Source organism: Columba livia, chromosome 1 (assembly GCF_036013475.1).
Source record: "Columba livia isolate bColLiv1 breed racing homer chromosome 1, bColLiv1.pat.W.v2, whole genome shotgun sequence".
NCBI classification, from domain to species: Eukaryota; Metazoa; Chordata; class Aves; order Columbiformes; family Columbidae; genus Columba; species Columba livia.
This window is the reverse complement of record NC_088602.1, coordinates 145,324,978-145,345,088: the sequence shown is the minus strand read 5'-3', so window position 1 is coordinate 145,345,088 and position 20,111 is coordinate 145,324,978. Positions and strand designations below refer to the sequence as shown.

The 20,111-nt window shown below is 43.8% G+C and overlaps 1 protein-coding gene across 5 annotated transcripts in view; it reads right to left on the bottom strand.

Annotated features, from left to right (window-relative positions):
- Positions 1 to 20,111, bottom strand: part of DENND5B (DENN domain containing 5B) — a 119,929-nt gene that overhangs the window by 7,703 nt on the left and 92,115 nt on the right. For 3 of the 5 annotated variants that reach the window (XM_065035093.1, XM_065035114.1, XM_065035104.1), the window contains 10 exons: positions 19,950 to 20,043; positions 16,060 to 16,191; positions 14,732 to 14,884; positions 14,120 to 14,198; positions 12,803 to 12,884; positions 7,565 to 7,693; positions 6,107 to 6,228; positions 3,984 to 4,129; positions 2,160 to 2,278; positions 809 to 996 (listed from right to left, as the gene is read on the bottom strand). In XM_065035093.1, coding sequence (XP_064891165.1) covers positions 809 to 996; positions 2,160 to 2,278; positions 3,984 to 4,129; positions 6,107 to 6,228; positions 7,565 to 7,693; positions 12,803 to 12,884; positions 14,120 to 14,198; positions 14,732 to 14,884; positions 16,060 to 16,191; positions 19,950 to 20,043 — 1,244 coding nt within the window. Of the gene's footprint in view, positions 1 to 808; positions 997 to 2,159; positions 2,279 to 3,983; positions 4,130 to 6,106; positions 6,229 to 7,564; positions 7,694 to 12,802; positions 12,885 to 14,119; positions 14,199 to 14,731; positions 14,885 to 16,059; positions 16,192 to 18,227; positions 18,339 to 19,949; positions 20,044 to 20,111 lie in introns of all 5 variants that reach the window. The other 2 variants (XM_065035135.1, XM_065035126.1) reach the window with 1 other exon arrangement.

Below are 20,111 nucleotides of genomic sequence, written 5' to 3'. Positions count from 1 at the left end.
CTCCACAGTCTTTGTCAGGTCTAACATAGAGCCTCATATGGCTCCCAAGGCAAATGAGTTATTTGGCCTTAGTGTTCTCAGTCCTGTGGAAATGTTCTGCAAGTAGCCCTGGTACCCACTCCTCCAGCTAATGTGGACTCACACAGGTGAAGTGCTGCAGTGGTCATGTGGTGTTTTTTAAATGCTGCATTGCTCTTGGAGACTAATCTTTCCTTGCTTGACGTTTCAGCAGTTGTGTCCTTTAATTCTGCAAGAGCTGAACCGATCTGTGAACAGGATCTACACTGTGTTCCTTTGTATGCTTTAGCACAGAATGCCTTGCGTGGCCCTTACAGTCCTGTGCCCCATTGTAGCCAGGTACAGTTACTCATAAAAACCCCATAATTTTAGGGACAAGAAGCTGATGTATCCTAAGGCCCTTCTGGAGACATGCTCCTCCAGAAGGCATTTCACAGCATCTACATCAGGCTTTGAACTGCCCTTCAGAAAAAACTGTCTTCCCACTGACTGCAAAGTGAGCAGCACCAGCTACTGCAAATTCTACTGCCTCCTATCTCCATGTTCCAAGAACAGAGATTATTACCTCTCAGCTATGAAATGGGGACCCTGAAAGAGGGAACGTGTACAATCACAGAGCAAGCTGCGGACACACAAACTGGGGCAGGAAAAAAAAAATCATCAGCTCACAGCTGTTCCTCTGCACCAAGCCTTGCTTCAGTAGGAGCTCTCCTGTTTGTAGCAGCTTTACTTCTCAGCAGTTGCTGCTGCCCACTTCTCTAGGGTCCTGGGGAGAAAATAAAGCACTTACTGGTGTTCTTCCCTGTGAGGGAAGTGATGCTGAGTCGTCGAGCCGTGGTAGGAGATTTCTGCTGGGGTGGGGTACGGCACTGCTTTCCCAGCTCTTCGTCAGAGGTGGAGGACACCAGCTCCCCGATGAGTATTCGCTCCAAGCTGCCATCGTCAACGCCCTTTCCCAGCCATCGTCCACAGGGAAACCTGCCACGCAGCCAGCACAAGCACAGGTCAGCCGCACAGGGAGGCTACCTCCATCCCAAAGCTGGAGGGACAGACAGCTAGCACCCATAAACACTGCTCATGGGCAGGGAATACTCTGCAGCCAGAAACTTGTCACAAACCAGAGCTCAGCAGGCAGCGTTGCCTGTACCACAACTGAGCATCCTTAGGGAATGGGAAATACACAAAGTTTGCGTGAAAGCACAGGACAACAAAATGTTATACGCACGGTCTGCATCTTGATTTCTACCTGACTGTTTTTCACTTGCAACCACAACTGATATTCAGCCTTTAAGAAATATTGTGATGATTAACAATTAAATCCCCATACAGAGTGTTCCCACCCTGCTGAAGCTGTGACGTCTCATCATACTTAAACCTCACCTCACATTTTATTGCTGTACTTTTTGACTCCATCCACAGCCCTAAAGAAACCCACACACATGTCTATAACTCCAGTCCTTGTACCCCATCTTCTTCCTACTTTCCCCCTTACACTGTGGCCAACTATGGCTCTTGAGCTTACCTCTCTGAATTATTGTTTTCTAATTCTGCTTTTAGAAAAAAAAAAAATCAAGTCTGCTTGGCCAGATGTTTTGTAAAACCATTGGTGGGTTAGGAGATCACTTCAACACAACAGGTATGAGCTTAATAGAAGATTAAGGAATCATCAAAACCTTTTATTTTCTTGCAAACTGAGTTTCTGTAAATTTGTCACAGTACTTAGATATTCACATTTTTTTAAAAGAAAAATAAACCGATAAACCCTAAGCTATCATTCAAGCTCATGGGGGTTTAGAGAGTTCATTTGTGCACAATTTTACCATACTACTTTAAATCAAAAGATTAAATTATTAGACACAAACATATGAATCAATTCAAAAATATCCATCCTATCTGTCCTGTCTCAGAGAGATGCAGAGAAAATCCTATGTTCAAGTCTCATTTAATATTTATCAGATTATTTGACTTCAACCAGGGCTTTTGAAAAGAGAGAAATGGGAGTGGGGGAGACAACCCAACCATATTCGGTACCCAAATCAGCCCCCGGTGCTCAATCAACTGAGAAGACAGATGCCTTCTTGATTTCTCTCGATTTAACAAATAGGAATTTCAGACAAAGAAAATTAAAACTTGTTGCTTACTTGTATGTGTGTCCTGTTATTTCATTTCTGACCATGACACAATCAACCAGCCACTTGGCTAGTAGCCCTGAGTTGTCATGACCAATCTGAACGGTCGTCAGCTTCCCTAAATTCTGGCACTGAAATGAATAACAGTTTTTACTTAATTTGAAAAACAACAGACAACACACACCCCCACCACATGCACACATATGGTCTCAAATGTATGGTTTTATTCAGTTTCCTTTGATTTACACAGTGAGTATTTTCAACCAAACACGCAGAACGTTTTGAAAAGCAGAATAATTATTTTAACACAGGAGAAAAGAAATACCTTGAAATAAAACTATTAAAAGCTTGTGAGGAGATTAAATTCTTTGTTGTGAGTGCTCATTCTGAATACTTCTGAGAAGTTTTAATTACAAATTTCTGAGCTAAGGTGATAAGGTGTGCTTTTGTAGAGGAAACAGGTCTCCAGTACAAGCAACTTTTTAAAAAAATGCATTTTGAGCATATTGACCTTCAGTTGACCCACTATGGCCACACTATGAAGCAGTCCCGAGATCCTTTATTATTTTCAAAGATCAATTTACTTATTGTTGGGCAAAACAAAAGTCACTAACATGAGACAGAACAAGGAAAACAAGGGACTGTGAATTCCAGTGTGATATGTAATTGTAGGTGGGGCTGGCAGCAGCATCTATTAACGTCACCTAAACACCTCCCTTGCAAGACCTTGGTTTTCATTGCTTCTAATACTGCCAAACAAGCAGCTTGGGCTGACATTTTCCATAGTGGGTGGCTACCCAAGCTGATATTTAAGGAAAGCTTCAGCCAAAGGAGTATTCTAGAACAGTGTTAGTATGGTCTTTAGAAATGTCTCCATGTGTTATTTGGCTTGTTAGAAGCTTGCAGATCTTTTCTACAAAATACTACTATGTGAATGAGAGGCAGCAAAATATCATGTCTCTGTCAAAATCTACCTATATTTGGCAAGAGGTGTTTTTGTGTGTGTGTGTGTGTTTTTGTTTGTTTGGGCTTGATTTTTTTGCAATTGTTGTTGACCAGTCTGCCTATGCTCATTGGATGCAACTTCAATTTTAGGAGATTTTCCTATGAAATCACTCTTTACTGGATATGGTACAGCCTGGAGCCTGATGGGGCTTTCCCTGCAAATTCCTGCTACCAGCTGCTTTGGAGCGGCACCGAGCCAACCTGTAATTGATGGGTGGGAAAGCAGAGGGGAACGCTGGGTCCTCAAACGCAAGGAGAAAACCACAGCAAGTACGGAGAAAAGAGCCCGATGGGGGTGGTGGCTCTGAGGTTTGCTGGGGGTAGCACATGAAGCTGGGAAGTTGAAGAACACAGGAGTTAGACTGGCTGGTTGGAAGGAAAGCAACTTCAGACAAGGAGCTGGAGTGGGAAGAGAAGAAATTTGGGACCTGGGTGGTGGTAAGTGGGAAGACAAATTAAAGCGGAAAAGAAACTAAGGAGGGAAATGAGGAGTCAGAAATGGGCCCTGAAAATCAGGATAGCTGGCAAAGAGATGTGGAAGGGAATGGGATGTGGAAATAGATCGGCTAGGTGAGAAAAGAGGAGCCAGGCTGGGATAGGGACAGCAGTGAAGCCTGTGGTTAAAAGTGGTACCTGGTCACAGGAAACTTTTGTCTAGCACAGGAGGGGCAGACAGCACTATTTTTTCTGATTTTGAATGTACAGAGACCTTGAACACTGGGACAGAGTCTCAAATACTGTGTTCTTAAGACAATAAATCCTCACCAAAATAACGTTTAATTCGAAGCATGTTTCATATTGAAAAGTAAAATGTAAAGAGCATGTACTCACCTCAAATGTCATTTCTAGGTGGTTTTTAGGAATCTGCATTACACCTGTATCTCCTAGTTCTCCCGACACACAAATCCATGGGTTTGATGTGGTTATTGCATTGCTTAGTTTTTTGATGGGTATTATCACAGACCTATAAGGGATCACTAAGAACAGGGGTGGGGGAGGAAATAAGTTAGTCTTGATTTATTCTTTTTTCCCCCCCTTAAACACAATTTCGGGAGTAAACCACGCCTCTCCCTTGAGGGTAAGTTCTTGCCCCCTGTCTCAGCAGCCTAACAAGGAGAACTCCTCCGTTCTCCATATAAAGGGTGAGACAAACCCGCAGAGTGTCCCGCTGCGGCGGCAAAGCCTCTCCCGTCCTGGGGCTGGGGGGACCGCGGCAGTACCCCCTGCTCCTGCCAAATGTAGACCAGAAGCAGCAGCTTTTGGGGAGCTCCCACCCGCGTTCGTCACTGCCAGCAACTTTCTGCAGAAGCTATTTCAGCCGCTCTCAGTTCAGCTGCTCTGCGGGCAGCGGTGCCGCACGGTGGTGCTGCAGCACCGCGGCTGAGCCGGGCTTAGTGCAAAAACCGCGCCGGGGAAAAGGATTAAGCCCGAGGAGGTGGGAGGGTAACGGGACACACGGAAGGTTCCAGGGGCGAAGGGATGTCAGAAATGCTGGCATGGATGGCAACGGCATAGCTGAAGTCTCAAGTGTCTGTGGGTATCCCCCTGTTACATTAGGTAGATGCCCCATCCCTGGAGACATTCAAGGTCAGGCTGGACGGGGCTCTGAGCAACCTGATGTAGTTGAAGATGTCCTTGCTCATTGCAGGGCAGTTGGATTAGATAACCTTTGAAGGTCACTTCTGACCCAAAACTCTTCTATGATTCTATTATTACTATTATTCTTTTAAATCTGCACCACCCATATGTGCTTAAGCCAAGGACCACCACCCACCCCAATTTGGATTTGACTCAGATACCACATGCTAGCACTGCAAGATTCTCTCTCCATATATTTTGTAAGCTGTCTTTTTAAGTGGGTAAGATAAGCCAGGCTTTTGTTTGTTTGTTTTTCCACTTTTTAAGTGCCATGCAATGATACTGCACTCAGAAAAATACCATAGAATCACAGAATCATTTCAGTTTGAAGAGACCCTCAGGATCATAGAGTCCAACCATAACCTAACTCAACTCTAGCACTAAACCATATCCCTAAGAACCTTGCCTAAATGCCTTTTAAACACCTCCAGGGATGCTGACTCCACCACTTCCCTGGGCAGCCTGTTCCAATGCCTGACAAACCTCAAATCCAAACGCTTGTCCTACAGGGGAAAGCTGTCAAGCGGGATGCCCCACAGAAATAAGGTAACCAAGGATGAATAAATCTCTTTGCACTGTGCTGGTTCTGAGGGGATTTATTGCTTTAAGAGGAGAAAAAGTAGAATGAATGCTTGTTTTGACAGCCATGTAAAACTTGCTTTACTTCACTCTGAACAGGCAGGGAAATGAAGACTAAGGGCTGCCAAGGTGAATTCAAATAATTAGGTCATCTCATGGCTCCTGCCTTCACACTGCCTGGTGCTAGAGAGACAGAGATTCATTTTCAGATTTCAAGCCCAATTTCTGCTCTCCTTACAGAAGGGGAAGGGAAAGGGAATCTTTTTGGCATTAAAGGAGGCACAAAAAGAGATGTAAAATACACAGCAGAGCACAAAGTGCCCTGTATTTCATCCTCCAAAACTTCCATCTCCTCCTCAGTCTGCAGAGAGCAGGCTGTCAGGATGCACACTTTGAAAAGGCCAGAGGGAAGCATTAGGATGTAGAGGACTCATCTGGGAGGGAAGATGAAAGACACTACACAACTCGGTGAGGAATACCAAGTGCTACGGCAGCACTCTCTGCTGATTACTCTCCTTTGTGCAGTGCTCTTCTCCCAAGCGCTCCCACACAACCTTGGCTCTCAGCTGGTTTCCCAGGGCAACACCCAGCACCCATAAGCCCGGCAGCAACAACCAAGATAGGGGTTTCCAGGTAAGGGCTCAACTACTCAGACACCAGCAACAGCAACATCGTCTCTTACAAATCATGACTGCAACTAATTTTTATTCAGGGGGGAAACTGATTCTCCAACTCACTGATTGTTGTGAAGACACTCGTGAAGCAGAAGTAATCCACGGCATTGAGTGAGAGCAGGTGATACAGAAACTGCTCCCGTTCTTCTTCGCAGCGCAGGAAAGCATAACGCTTGTAAAGTTTCCTGGTAGGAACAAATACATTGCTTTCTTGTTGAAAAAGTACCATGTATCTTAAAAGGTGTTTGAACCTCAAAACACCAAATGAAGAGTTGATCTTCATGGGAGGTCTGAAAAGTGAGATTCCCCAGGTAACACAAGCTTCTAGAAATCCATAGGGGCCATTTACCCCTTGTGCTGTATGTGTGTTTTACAGACCACTCTCAGCTCCACACTGCACTGCAAGGCAACAGCATTCATCTCATTAAAGGATCAGTTCTGGTTTTGCTGCAAAGCACAGAAATAAACTAATGCTACTCACAACAGCAGACCTGAACCAACACATGACAACCTAATTTCTTCCCCATATCTTCCCATTGTGGAATAACCTTGCCTAATAATCCAATCTTTCTTAGAAAAATAACCAGAAGGCACCAAGCAGCAGCAGGGGCCCTCCCACCACTCTTTCATTTTGGCAAATGCAGCATACGTCATCAGTTGCCCAAAGCAGCACATAGGCACACCAGGAGTTAACCTGGACCCGCTCTGAGATAGCACAAGGCTTGTGACACTGCATGCAGTCAGGAGGCAACAGACTCCCAAAAAGCTGATAAAGCAGACAGATGTATATGAAACTTCAGGAAAAGACAGGTCTGCCACCATGCCATCAGATGATCACCCAACAGGTGATGGTTTCCAGCTACTCCTCTCTCTACCTGTTAGCAGAATTGAGTATTTGGTAGCTTCTGGCATAGTGATGCATGTAACATCACAGAGCCTGTTCTGATAAGAACTGCATGCAATAGCTCGTATGTTTGGGGTTTTCTTCTCCTAAATGCATTGCTTTGTGAAAATGAAGTCAGGGAACATCTAGATAGGCAGATCCTTAAGTGCCTGTGCTTGCAGGAAGAGGCAAAGCTGGGGGAGCTGCTAAGTGGCTGGGAGGGCTGATCTCTAACTCAGCCCATCTGCAATCAGACAGGAGCCTATGCTGAGCTTGAGTCAAAATAACACAGGGCTGATCTGAGAAAAAGGGGCATCCCTGCCCCTACTACTTCATTTGCACAAGACAGAGTGATCGTAGGGCCACAAAGTGGAATGGATCAATCCACTGATCTGACCAAATCCTAATGCATCCTTCCTGAAAACTGTGATTTGTTTCTCCAGGTGGATGAGCAGATTTCTGTGCTGCTGGGTAGGCACCACCTTCTCCCCCAGCTCCCCTCTGCCTTTCAGTCACTTTTGGCTGGAAACCACACTACCCAAATGGGGTGCCTTGCTGCACCTCAAGCCTGCACAGCACCATGACACACCACCAAGGAAGACGTGAAAATGAAGCTTTGAGAAAAAGAGGCAGCTTACTTGGCAAGTGCCTGGTTGGAAAGCAGCTGCTTCAGGTGCTGAGACAGAAGTTTCTTCTCCAGAGAAAGCCTTATCCAGGCTCGGGCTCGCCCCACATCAGTCTTTATCTCACTCATGTTCTGAACATGCCTGAAATGGGTGGGGAAAAAAAAAACAAAAACAATAGATGAATTGTAAAAATCCTACATGCTTCAAATGGCAACATCCAGTGTGATGCAACAGCCGAACTGAAAACCATCTCCTGACATCCGTTCTAGAGAAAGAGACCTCCAGCATGTCCCCAGGGAGCCCGGCACTGTGGCATTGAGAGCCCCAGCAGCTCTAGGGCTAGCCTGGGGACATGGGACAGCCCTTCCCAGGCACAGCAGGTTGCAACCCAGGACACACTACAGCTCGTATCAGCTGCTCTGGGTCCTGGCATTTGCCTGGCCAAGGTGAGCAGGGGTAGATCTGCTCATCCCCACATTGCCTGAGGTAGATGTCCCCATGGGCACCTTGTGAGACCCAGTTATACCACAGTCACTCCCTCAAGTTGCTGAGGCCAGCAGGTTTGTCTGGGGGGACAGAGGGCAATACACATCTTAAAGAGTTTCTCCAAACCACTATCTACTCTGAAGGCTTGATCAAACTGATGGCAGCAGCAATGGGAAATCTGAGAAAAGAGGATTGTTGGAGCGAAACCAGCAACAGGCAGTGACAAGCAGATTTATATTTTCACAGATATAAGGGGCCCTCATGTAAGTGATAATCTGAACGGCCCTCGACATGTTTGGTCTGTAAGGAAAGCAGAACTGTTTCACAGGGGCTTTCTTCTATGGTTTTGCTTTTCTTTTTAAAAACTTCCCATATTTCAGTTTGGAGAACGACAGAAACCCTAGTTTTAGAGCACAGGAAGCTTTAGAAGAGGAAGACAACTGCTGTGGCAGGGCGAAGCTGCTTCTCAAAACCCCCCATTTGGTTAAATAGACAGCAAGAAAAATGAGTAACAGCTCCCAGCAGGAGAAAGAAAAGGCTGCAATTTCTTAATTTTCACACAGTGTGCATGTTAAGTGCACAGGCAATTGAGCCCTCCAAGCCTCCAGGGCAGGGTACAAGTACGGCTAGCTGAATCTGAACTGATCTCTGTTGTGATTTACTTTCCAACTCCTGCACCTTCCTTGAAGGCCCTCCGTACATTGCTGAGCATTAGGGAATGTGGCAATATTTACTCCAAAGAAAATCCAACGAAGTCACGCAGTGACTGGTGCTTTTTATATTGACTAGTACAGTCTCACTGTCTCGTGCTTTCCCCCATCTGTTATACCCAGACGCGTGCTTTGCGTTATATTTAGACTCTGCACTATTTGAGAAAAATACTCTCTTGTTTACAGAGCTTCTAATATAACAGCACTGGGCCCTTAGGGGCAAATTTGCCAAGTACAGCTTGGTGCTGTTCAGAAACGTGTGTTTCCTCTGCACAAACAAAGTGGATACCAGACACAGCTCGGCAGTTCCATTCTCCACCAGCGTGACCTCAGCCCAAGCTGAGGTGTCTGTATCAAATGGCTCTGTGCTGTATGTACATATATGAAGTACCATCAGGAAGAAACAATCGATAGGAGTAATGGTAGCTTGCCACTGGCAAAACTGAGGATACTTTAAATATCTTTAAAAAAACAAAAAATTTTTTTTTTTAAAGAAACTTTCCGTATTTTCTAATGTGACACATGGGTAGTTCTCTGATGGACCAAGTGAGAAGTACTAACTCCCAGTGAGCTGTAAAACAAACCCAGGAGGGCACATACGCTCACACACAAGTCCTTGCCCTTTATAAGCAAGCTCAGCAGCCTCTCTCTGCCAGCCATGATGCTGACCAGCTGAATCCCTGCCCAGAGCCTTGCTCCTGGCTCTGGAAACCCTTCCTGGCTCAGAGCATGGCAGTCAGACTTAGACCTTCCAGCCCAGACAGCCAGGCACGTGATTCTGGGTCCCTGAGAAGCAGGAGGTGTGTCACACTCAGCTACATCCTCGTGTTGGGATACTCTCCTCAGACATTTCAAGTCTTCTAAGGTGGGAAGATCAAAGCACAGACTAACAACCCTCTCCCTCCCCTTTCCCCCTCAATGCTCAGCTTAAATTACATCTAATATGAAACACTGAGTAGAATACGTTATTTTACTGTGAGAAGATTCCAGTATAGATGGACTCAACCTTATTCCATGCATGCTCTGTACCTCTTCATTACCTGTTTCTGGTTCAGACCACATTGGTATTAATTGTGTGTTCGGGAAATAAAAGGATCTGCAACCAGGCAGCTCGCCAGAAACGTTAAAAGGTTCAGTAATAAGCCTTGGTGTCAGAAAAAGCAGAGTGTAACAGAACAGAGTATTTGGAAACTCATATTTATTTCACTCTCAGTTGTGAGAGTCAGAACAGCTCTATTTTTATCAGTGACCTAAGCATGAGCACTCTATATTCACCACCACACAGCAAACTCTTCGTGTCAGAGCACTGAACAACAATTTCAGTGCAGCTCCCTAGGTTGGGATTTGCTTTTCATGCCATTAGTAATAAAGAAAAATCTATTTTCCCTGTCAAATGTAAGCCTGGGGTATGGCAAGCCATACCCTCTGCAAATAGCTGGGCTGACAGAAGAGGTTACAGCTGCTCAGTGTGGCCATGCCCCCGAGGATGGTGTGCTTGCTCCTGATGCCTGCGCAGCCAGAAACAAGCCGTACCGGTTCATACCATGGAGGTAGCAGGTCTTTGCTAACCCAGCTTCTTTTGACTGCAGCAGGTTAAGCATCACTGCCATGGGCCCAGCGCCCACATCCTCCACTGCAAACTCCTTGTGAGAGGGGAGGCGTGACCCGGGCATGAAAGGAAGCGCTGGTGGCAAGGAAAGGCTTGCCTGAAGGGAAAGGACCTGAAACTTGAGCCCAGCAAGTCTAATGTTTTGTGGGGGTTGCCTTGGCGCTGACTGGTCCAGCTGGATGCCCAGCAATGCACCTGAGCGGTGAGGCCATGGCAGGGTCAGGCTGCAGCAGGAGTGTGCAGGGGAGCTGGGAAAAGGGTGGGAGAGATGCTGCAGATCCTCACCCGGGAGAAAGGCTGAGCGGCATAGCCCAAACACACTTCTGCAGAGACTCTCCGTGCAGAGAACCAAAATAAACATCTTGAGCATTTTCCTGACCACATCTAAGATGCCTGGCTTTGCGAGGGAGGCAGAGGACACGCAGCATTACCTGCAGCACAGGCTTAGCAGACATTCAGAGCGTGACTGTGATTCAGCCTTGCTTTTTTAAGTTGTTTACATAACCTTGCATGAGCCATCAAAAAACAAGCCCTGCTTAAGGCAATGCTTAATCCTCTAGTCATTAGTTCAGTTAGCACCACAACCTCAGCAATTTAACAATTACCCACCCTTCTAACTTCAGCTTAAACCTATATGTGCAAACAAATATTAAGCAGAATTCCTTCCAAGCAGGAGAAAGTATGCCATGAGATTACAGATGACAAATTCGACTCACTATCTGCCCAGCATTTTTTATGACCAGCCATGTTTGTGGACAGTCACGAATACCCAGGATACTACAAAAAGCTAGTGCTCTGCTTCTGTATTTTTCCCTCTGAAAAGCAGTGGAAACACTCTTGTGATTCAAGCAAGAGAGCTCAGATCTACGCTGGGCTTTCATCACTCAAGTGGAAGGACGTGGAAGATGAAACCCGTGCACACAGCAGCGAGCGCACACAGCATCACCGGCCAGCATCCCCCCCAGCACGGGAGTTTCCGCTCCAGATCCTCCTTCATCCTTTCCTTGGACTGACCCTCTATCAAGTCTGTCAGCCTCACAGGACTGAATTAAGTAAATAGCTGCCACATCCCATGGGAGCGATGCTAAAATGACAGACACGTGTTCAAAACGACCTCTTGGCATTATACTCCCAATTACACTGCATATATTCTCCCTCGCTCTTTCGCATGTTGTTTTAGCCTTGTGTGGCATGTCATATTCTTTGAAATCAGAAGGCAAGACTCAAGCTACATAGCATCAAACAAAAAAGTTTGCACACTGCAGGTGGGAATTATAGTCATTTTCTTCCAGAAAAGTCTGAATAATCTGTGAGATCTCATATAAGAAAAAAAAACCAATAACCACAGAACACACATGGTAAAAATCACACCACTGTAATCATGTTTTTGTGAACTAACTACAATTAATCTTATTTTTGCCATGAGATTTTTTTGGTCATATTTTTACATGGAAGAAAGACATGATATTACAAGAAACAATACTCACTTTGCCTCACACACTGAATTGCTAGCAGTTACTAGCTGCCCTCTACAGATGAGCACTATTGCATTACTCCTCCCCTCTTTTCATGGCACTTTTACTACCCCACTGCAATGCTTAGCTGTAGCAAGTCAAGTGCCAAAACAGCAGCTTGACTTGGCAGTGGCTTGGTCAAGGAGATGCCCTGAAGAACAACTGCCTGGGGCCATCACAACCACCTCCCCCTTTTCTTACTCTCTAATCCAGGGGTGTCAAACTCATTTTCACCAAGGGCCACATCAGCCTCATGGTTATAAATGCAGGATAAATGTAGGAGTAGTTACATTTATACAGTCCTAAAATTACATTTGGCCCTTTGAAGGCAATTGCAAGGCTGATGTCACCTTCAGTGAAAATGAATTTGAGAGCCCTGCTCTAATTCTTCCAGGTCTCAACCAACACTTCCCAGAAAGCTTTCCAGAGCCAGGCTGTGATCTACAGAGCACCTGCCCTTACTTTACATTCCAACTTTAAACTCACCCAAATACTAAGTTTTTTTACATTTCTAAATTTGTCCTTTTATTACTATTTGTCATAAAAATGCTAATTGAAAAGGAAGAATATCGCTCAGGCATTGTGAGCAGGTTTTCATAACCCTTTGCTTTGGCTATCAACCGTACTTGCTTGGTCAGTAACTTAAAATAAATAAAAATACACAAACTCAAAGTACCAAGGAGTTCAACATATCTGCTGTTATTTGTAGAAGTTGGCTTTATTGCCAGTAAAACTTGCTTTTTGTTGACTTTTAGCTTAAATAAATCAATTAAACATGCAAAAACATTTTGTAAAATAAAAAGGTAAGACTTCATTAGCTCTCCTTAGCCCATTTAGTTCTCCTTAGCCTTTGTAAACCCAAAGCCAGTGAGGATCTTTACCTTATGCTACACAGTTAAAACCACAATTAATGCTTTAGGAAACTGTGTACCTCATATCTTGTATCAGGGAAACCCTCAAAGTAGGCAGAGTAATTCCTGTATCAGACTTCCGTCTTTCTGTTCCAACAGCAACTACAATGCAAAAAATATATGAAGTTAACACAAAATTACAGTAATGGTCAACAATGCATTTGTTTTACATACAGCTGAAAACAATCTTAAGTGGTTGGTAACTGCAATGTTTCTGTGCATTATCATTAGCTCTATCCTGGAAATGCAGAGGCAGACAACATTAAAAATGCTTAATACATCACCTGTTTCTTCCTTAATCCAGCGCTGAACTTGAAGATGTAACAATTTCTTTTTTTTGTATGTGAAAACATTAACACAAGTCTGTACATTGATGAGTTTTATTAGTAATGTATTTTTATGGGAAGTTCACAGCTGAGGAGATAAAATTAAGCTACAGCAGCATATTTGATGCTAAGAATGCCACACATTCCTGTGCTCCGCTACTCTGATCAAACTGCTTTGTGGTGACGCATTTTGCTCTCAGGAATTTGTGCCTGCCAGCCAGATTGCTTAGTGCATTACTCATTGAAGCTTATTAAAAAGTCTTTTCATGAGTGAGGCTAGTTTGTCTATAAATGTGTCTTTGAGGACTGATCATGCAAATTCCCATCTGCAGGATCTGGAGGATTGGAGTCTCCTTGGAAGATGATCCACTGAAGTTCAGAGACCTTCACTACAGTCAATACCCAGCAGCAGCCTGCAGGCAGGGAGATCTCAAGGTGATCAGAAAGCCAGCCTCTCTCACAACACAGAAGTAACTTAGTGATTGTAAAGGGCCAAGCCACAGTATAAACTGAGCACCTAGACTGATGGATAGAGATTAAATACACAACATGTGAAGTGTACTGTTCACCTGTATAAAGATTTATTGAACATGAAGTTATTCACTTTGTGATTCGAGAGGCTGATTATGCTCACTGAAAGAAAAACATCAGCTATCTGAGCCACAGCTTCACACCTTCAGCTCCTTCAGAAATCACCTCTTGCAGAAGCACTGCTTCTCAGACCTCACACAGGCTGGTTAAAAGGGAATGAAGGTAGTGAACAGACATCGAGTGATTTTTCAGACAGGGATAACAAGTACGTTAATTTGCCTCCAATGATACCAGTCTGTTTTGTCCAGACATCAAGGAATCTTCATAATGATTATGAAAGGTCTCAAAATATAACTGTGATATTAGCAAGCAAATAAACCAAAAATCATGCATAGGCTTGGTGTGGCTGCACTGTTCCTCTCAGGCCTCAGTTCGTTCACTGTGATGGACCCTTCACGGCATCAACTGCCAAGTACTCACCTGGGGACTCAGCACTGTGCTCTTGCTTCTCTTCTCTCTCCTGGTACTGAAGTAAATGGGACCACAAAGCGGATTTCCCCTGGAAATTTAATGCGTAGTACATAGCTTTAAATAAATCAGCCTAAGAAAAGAGGCCAGTGAACACAGCAAAATAACAGGATGGCATTTCAGTGGGCCAAATGTTCAGTAGTGAGAATCAATTCTTCTCTCCTGGGCCATGAGACCTTAAGGAAGAGGAGAGGACAATCTCACTGACCTAGTAGTCCCACCACCTGCCTTGTTTCTTTGTCCTCTCCCTGAGTTCCCCTTCTAAAGGTTGACAGAGAAGCAACCAAACACGTATTTAAGAACATCATTGCAATTTCCAGAGGTACCTCTCAAATACAAACAAAACCAAAAAACCACCAAACCACCAAACAAAAAAACCCAAAGAACCAAACCCCCAAACAAACCTCCCAAGCCCTCAGAAGATATGAACCAGAGACTCTGAGCCCAAAGACACCTCCCACTTTAAGTCGGAATGACAGCGAGTAGCAGCTTAAAAGGTTGAGATGGCATTCAGTATTTGCTAGACCACTGTATGAACCAAGTCCTGAGTTCCCAGTTACCAACCTGTTTGACTTGCAGACCATGGCTCCAGATTCTTTCCAGCAGATCACAGAGACTGGCAATCAATGTATTTTCCTCCAGACCTGTTATGTTGGCTTCCCCATGTCCCAGCTCAACTGCTTCATGGCCCATCTTCTCTACCAACATGCGTTTAGTCTATAAAAAAATAAAAATCCCCAAAGGTTTCTGAGAATGTTATCCAACAAGGGACAGAATTTATAGGTGAGTTTATTTAAATATGCTTAATCTAGAGACCATCACTAATGGCCTGACCAGAGAAACTTCAAATCTCTTTAGAGGTTTTACATTTAAAATAATAATTTAAGAAGTTTGCATGATTACTCCATACTGTCCTATTTCTATACCCTTTATCTATTGTGCTATTCTTACACTGTTGATCTATTACCAACTAGTATCAAAAACAGAGTACAGAGCTAGATACATTTTCGATCTTACTCATTATCTGTTTTTCTTCCTGTTTTCATTACCTGTTTTTCTTCTTGTTACAGCTATTAAAGTTTAAAACTCAAGTAATAGTATACACCACCAGCTGCAACTGATACAAAGAAATTATATCTCCATGGATATAAAAGCTTCTTCAATATTAGAAACGGCTATACTTAATTTCCTCTGCCTAAACAATATGCACAACAGTCGCACATGCTGAATACTTCCTTTTCTGACCGTGGGTCTCGAGCTTGTTACGTTCAGGCTATATTTACACATGAATAATTACAGCAAATACTCCTTAAGATGTCTGATCCTGCCAGTCCTTTTTCAGTCATTCACCAACTTTGACTGCCTTTCAGTACTTAAAAGGGGTAAGAAAGCTGGGGACAGACATTTTAGCAGGGCCTTTCGCAATGGGACAAGGGTAATGGTTTTAAACTAAAGGAGGGGAGATTCAGGCTAGATGTGAGGAAGAAATTTTTTACAATGAGGGTGGTGAAACCCTGGCCCAGGTTGCCCAGATTGGTGGTAGATGCCCCATCCCTGGAGACATTCAAGGCTGGGCTGGACGGGGCTCTGAGCAACCTGATCTAGTTGAAGATGTCCCTGCTCATGGCAGGGGGGATAGACTAGATGACCTTTGAAGGTCCCTTCCAACCCAAACTATCTATGATTCTATTACACAGAAGAGCAATAACACATTCCCTTTCTAGCGGTTGGAAAATATGACACTAAAGGGACATCTACCCTGCAATAGCTTGGTACACCAGCAGACCAGCAGCATTCCAGCTGTGAAGGACTTTCAGGCCACCATCTGCAGACGCTGTTTTCGCTCAGTGTATTCAAAGGGAGAGCAGGCAGCAGGGAGGGGGAGGACCTACCTTCATGCGACATTCCTTCAGTAACCCTTCCACAAATTTCCAGTTGGTCTGTGCAATCACGGCTGGAGAGAGGTCTGAGAGTTTGGGCTGCCTTAAATTTTTTCCTAAACTCCTCGCCTCCTGCATGTATTTCTAAAAATAAACAGAATAATTTTAGATATTACAAGTCAGAGGGATTCTCCTCATCCTAATCCTAGGCAAGCAAATGCTGGTGAAAAGGAACAACCTAGTGTTAAATCTAGGAACAACATCATGATTTGTCTGATGCTTAGGAGGAGTGGAATCCTCCTATTCGACAACAGAAAAAACAAGATATTTTCCTGCATGGAACCAGAACAGCCAACGTTAGTCAGTGAGCTGTGCTGTTAACCATTATCACAAAGTTAGCCACACCAGGTGCATAAAAGTGCAATACCTTCATTCAGCAAAATCAAAATATCAAGTAAAGTTTTCTTCCATTGTTATTTGGTTTTCACTTGAAAAAAAAAATTAAAAAATTAAAAGCCATTTGTCTAATCTGTTGCAGACTGTACGTGAATGGAAAACGTCCTTTGAAAAGAACTCCCAAGAAAAAAAAATACACCTAATGAAGGAGAAAGATTTAATCCATTACTTTTCATCTAGACAATTTAAGGGGAGGGGAAAGACTTGATTTTATTCTCAATTAACTTCTTAATTACAAGTGAAGCTTATTTTAAATGAAACTGACATTTAAGATCATTCATGTATTTACTGTGGGGTTATAATTGAGAAATATGGACAAAACCTGGCATGCTCTTTAAAAAAAGGATCCAAGCTATAACAAAACTTTTAAACCTTCCCACTCCATTGCCTTATTGTTCAGGGCTTTTTTAATTGTTTTCTTTTTTTGGTAAGCAAAACACCCCAAACCAATCAACAAAGTGTCCTCTGGCCCAACATCAGTGAGATGGCTACATGCTGAGCAAAGCTAAGAAGTTGGCTGCATCTAGGGGTGCAAACAGGAAGCTTATAAAAAAGTTGCCCAAGCTTTTTTTTTGTGTGTGTGTGTGTGTGTTAAAAAGAGTAAAATAACAATATTGTCAAATAAAATAGTTTTGAAGCATAGTGCTCATAGCTGCTGGCTGCGTTTTCTGGGGAACCGAGAGGAAACTATGGCTGCTGAATCCTTAGAGCTTTCTGTCTGGGGAGATAATAATTTATTTAGCAAAAGGAAAATCCAAACACATTGAAGTTTATTGAAATTGCTCACCTCTTCTTCTTTTTTTTTTTTTTTGTAATGGGAAAGTACAGTTTTTCTGACACACTTGGATTTTTTCAATATAAAATTTGGACATGAACCACTTAACATCAGTCTCACAGGTCAAATGAGAACATTGGGTTCTGCCATGGGAAGCTGTGTTTAACGAAAGTGCTCAGCTAGGTAATTGCAGTTTCACTGATACTGTAAGGACTTCAAAAATAGTTGAAAAACTACATGTGGGAATTGAAAAAAATCACAGATGATGAAAGCGTGTTGTTCAGCAAGCAATCGCTTAAGTGACTTCCATCTAACTCACTGTAAAAATTAGCAACAAAACCAGTGAAAAAGTAATACAGGGAATATATATCTAAAAATGCATAACTAGGATATCTCATATTTCTTTTTAAATGTAAAGGGATAAATAAAATGCAAAGTGCGGTTATAGTCTGAAGAGTACAAAACACGGATAGCCTTACTTTATTCATTGTATATCTTATTATATTCAAGTCAAAAATAAAAAATTATGAACTCTGGTAAGTTCAAGAGAAGAATAAGAGTGGAATGAAAGATCCAGTTGATTGCCCTTTGTCTGTTCATCAGCATCCACACACCTCCACTGTCTTCCACACTGGGACGTGACAACCCAGCAGTCAGAAAGCAACGCTTTTTGGATTTGACACCCTGAGCTGAATTGCCAGGTGAGGAACACAGGAATAAACGAAGCAAAACATCGTTCAGCTTTGGAGCCCTCATGTTTGCCAGGGAGCTGATGTGGAAGCCTAGAGCTGATTTCCAGCTACTTTTCCGATTATAACCACACTTCCAAAAGCTACAGGGACGTGCCCATACTCTACAAGAAAGGGAGAGGTTTGAGACGCAGCAATGACAGTGGTTCCGCATGCTAATATCTCAAAAGCAGCATCCAACAAGAAAAACTAAAACATACCAGGCAGCATTCAGAGAAGGATTTTTTAGGAGGCCGTGCAGGAGGGGGTGGTCCCTGATCCCACTCCCAGAAGGCCATTGAGTTCTGACGAAGCAAAAGCTCCTCCGATGGCTAAGAGGAGGCAGATGCCACAATGGCAGAACAGCCAGAAAGGAAGAGGAGACAAAGCAAAAGAAGCATGCATATGATCCACAGCCAAAAAAAAAAAAAAGAAGAAGAAAGTAAATACATGACAAAGTATTGAAAAGGCTCTGGTGAGATACACACAAGAGGCAATGCTTAAAATATACCTGCAAAGCCACGTCAGCAAAAATAGCAAACATGTACAAGTGCTGTTTTGCTGCATTTCCATGAAATATGCAAAGCTGCGGTTCAAGAGTCTACTCATCAGTTCAGGTCCTTTCAGAGTGCAAATGCCAACACTGGCCAATATTATCCAGCAAGATTTACCACAAAACAGCACATATGTTTTATTTTTGCTAGTGACATACAAAAGAAGCACATGGACATAAACAGAAAAATATGGCAGAAAATACTTAACGAAGGACGAAAAACTGACAAAAAATGGGAAAGAAATGCGTGTATGTGACTGACATTTACAAGATGCATGGGAGTTTCCAAGCTTTAGGCATAGAAAGGCCCCAAAGTCTTAACCTTTCAAATAGGCTTACTCATGTCAGGAATCTACGTAAGACAAAGAGAAAAAAAAATTCCTTTAAACCAGAAAAAAGTCCTGCTCCATTCTCCTCTACAGCGCTGACATTTATTCCAGGACTTGACTTTTGCGGAGACCTTCACTCTGTCCAGAGCTGGGCAGCTTCATGCAGGGAGCCACCAGGGCTCTGCTCTCTGTGTGTGGTTATGTGACTGGGGTCTATGTCAGCAAATAAGCCACTTTCCTAGTGACAAACAGGCTATCTTATTCCAAAATAATAAAAGCATTTGATTTCTGTTGTGCAATTTGAAGTTGTACAACCTATACAGGCATCTTGGCATCCTGGGGTGTATTAGAAGGGGGGTGGTTAGTAGGTTGAGAGAGGTTCTCCTTCCCCTCTACTCTGCCCTGGTGAGACCACATCTGGAATACTGTGTCCAGTTCTGGGCCCCTCAGTTCCAGAAGGACAGGGAACTGATGGAGAGGGTCCAGCGTAGGGCAACGAAGATGATTAAGGGAGTGGAGCACCTCCCTTATGAGGAAAGGCTGAGGGAGCTGGGTCTCTTTAGTTTGGAGAAGAGAAGACTGAGGGGTAACTTCATTAATGTTTATAAATATATAAAGGTTGAGTGTCACGAGGATGGAGCCAGGCTCTTCTTGGTGACAACCAATGATAGGACAAGGGGTAATGGGTTCAAACTGGAACACAAAAGGTTCCATTTAAATTTGAGAAGAAACTTCTTCTCAGTAAGGGTGACAGAGCACTGGAACAGGCTGCCCAGGGGGGTTGTGGAGTCTCCTCCTCCGGAGACATTCAAAACCCACCTGGACACATTCCTGTGTAACCTCATCTAGGTGTTCCTGCTCTGGCAGAGGGATTGGACTAGATGATCTTTCGAGGTCCCTTCCAATCCCAAACATTCTGTGATCTGTGACACGCAGCATCTACACAAAATGGCGGCAGAGACCCCCACAAACCTCACGGTAGCAACAAAACCGCTTGACGCAACAGCACGCCGTTTGTCTAAAGTGCATCTCCTGGATGACAGGCAGATGATGCCACCTACCTCCCTCAAATCGTTGTCCAGCCCGATGTGTTCTGAGTGCTGCCGCAGGCGGTCCTTCCTCCGCTGTGTGGTCGCGCTGCGGCTGGCCCAGCGGCTGGGGAGTCAGAAAGAGGGAAGACACGCATGAGTGGGAAATATTGGAAAGGAAAGCAGAGGAAGACA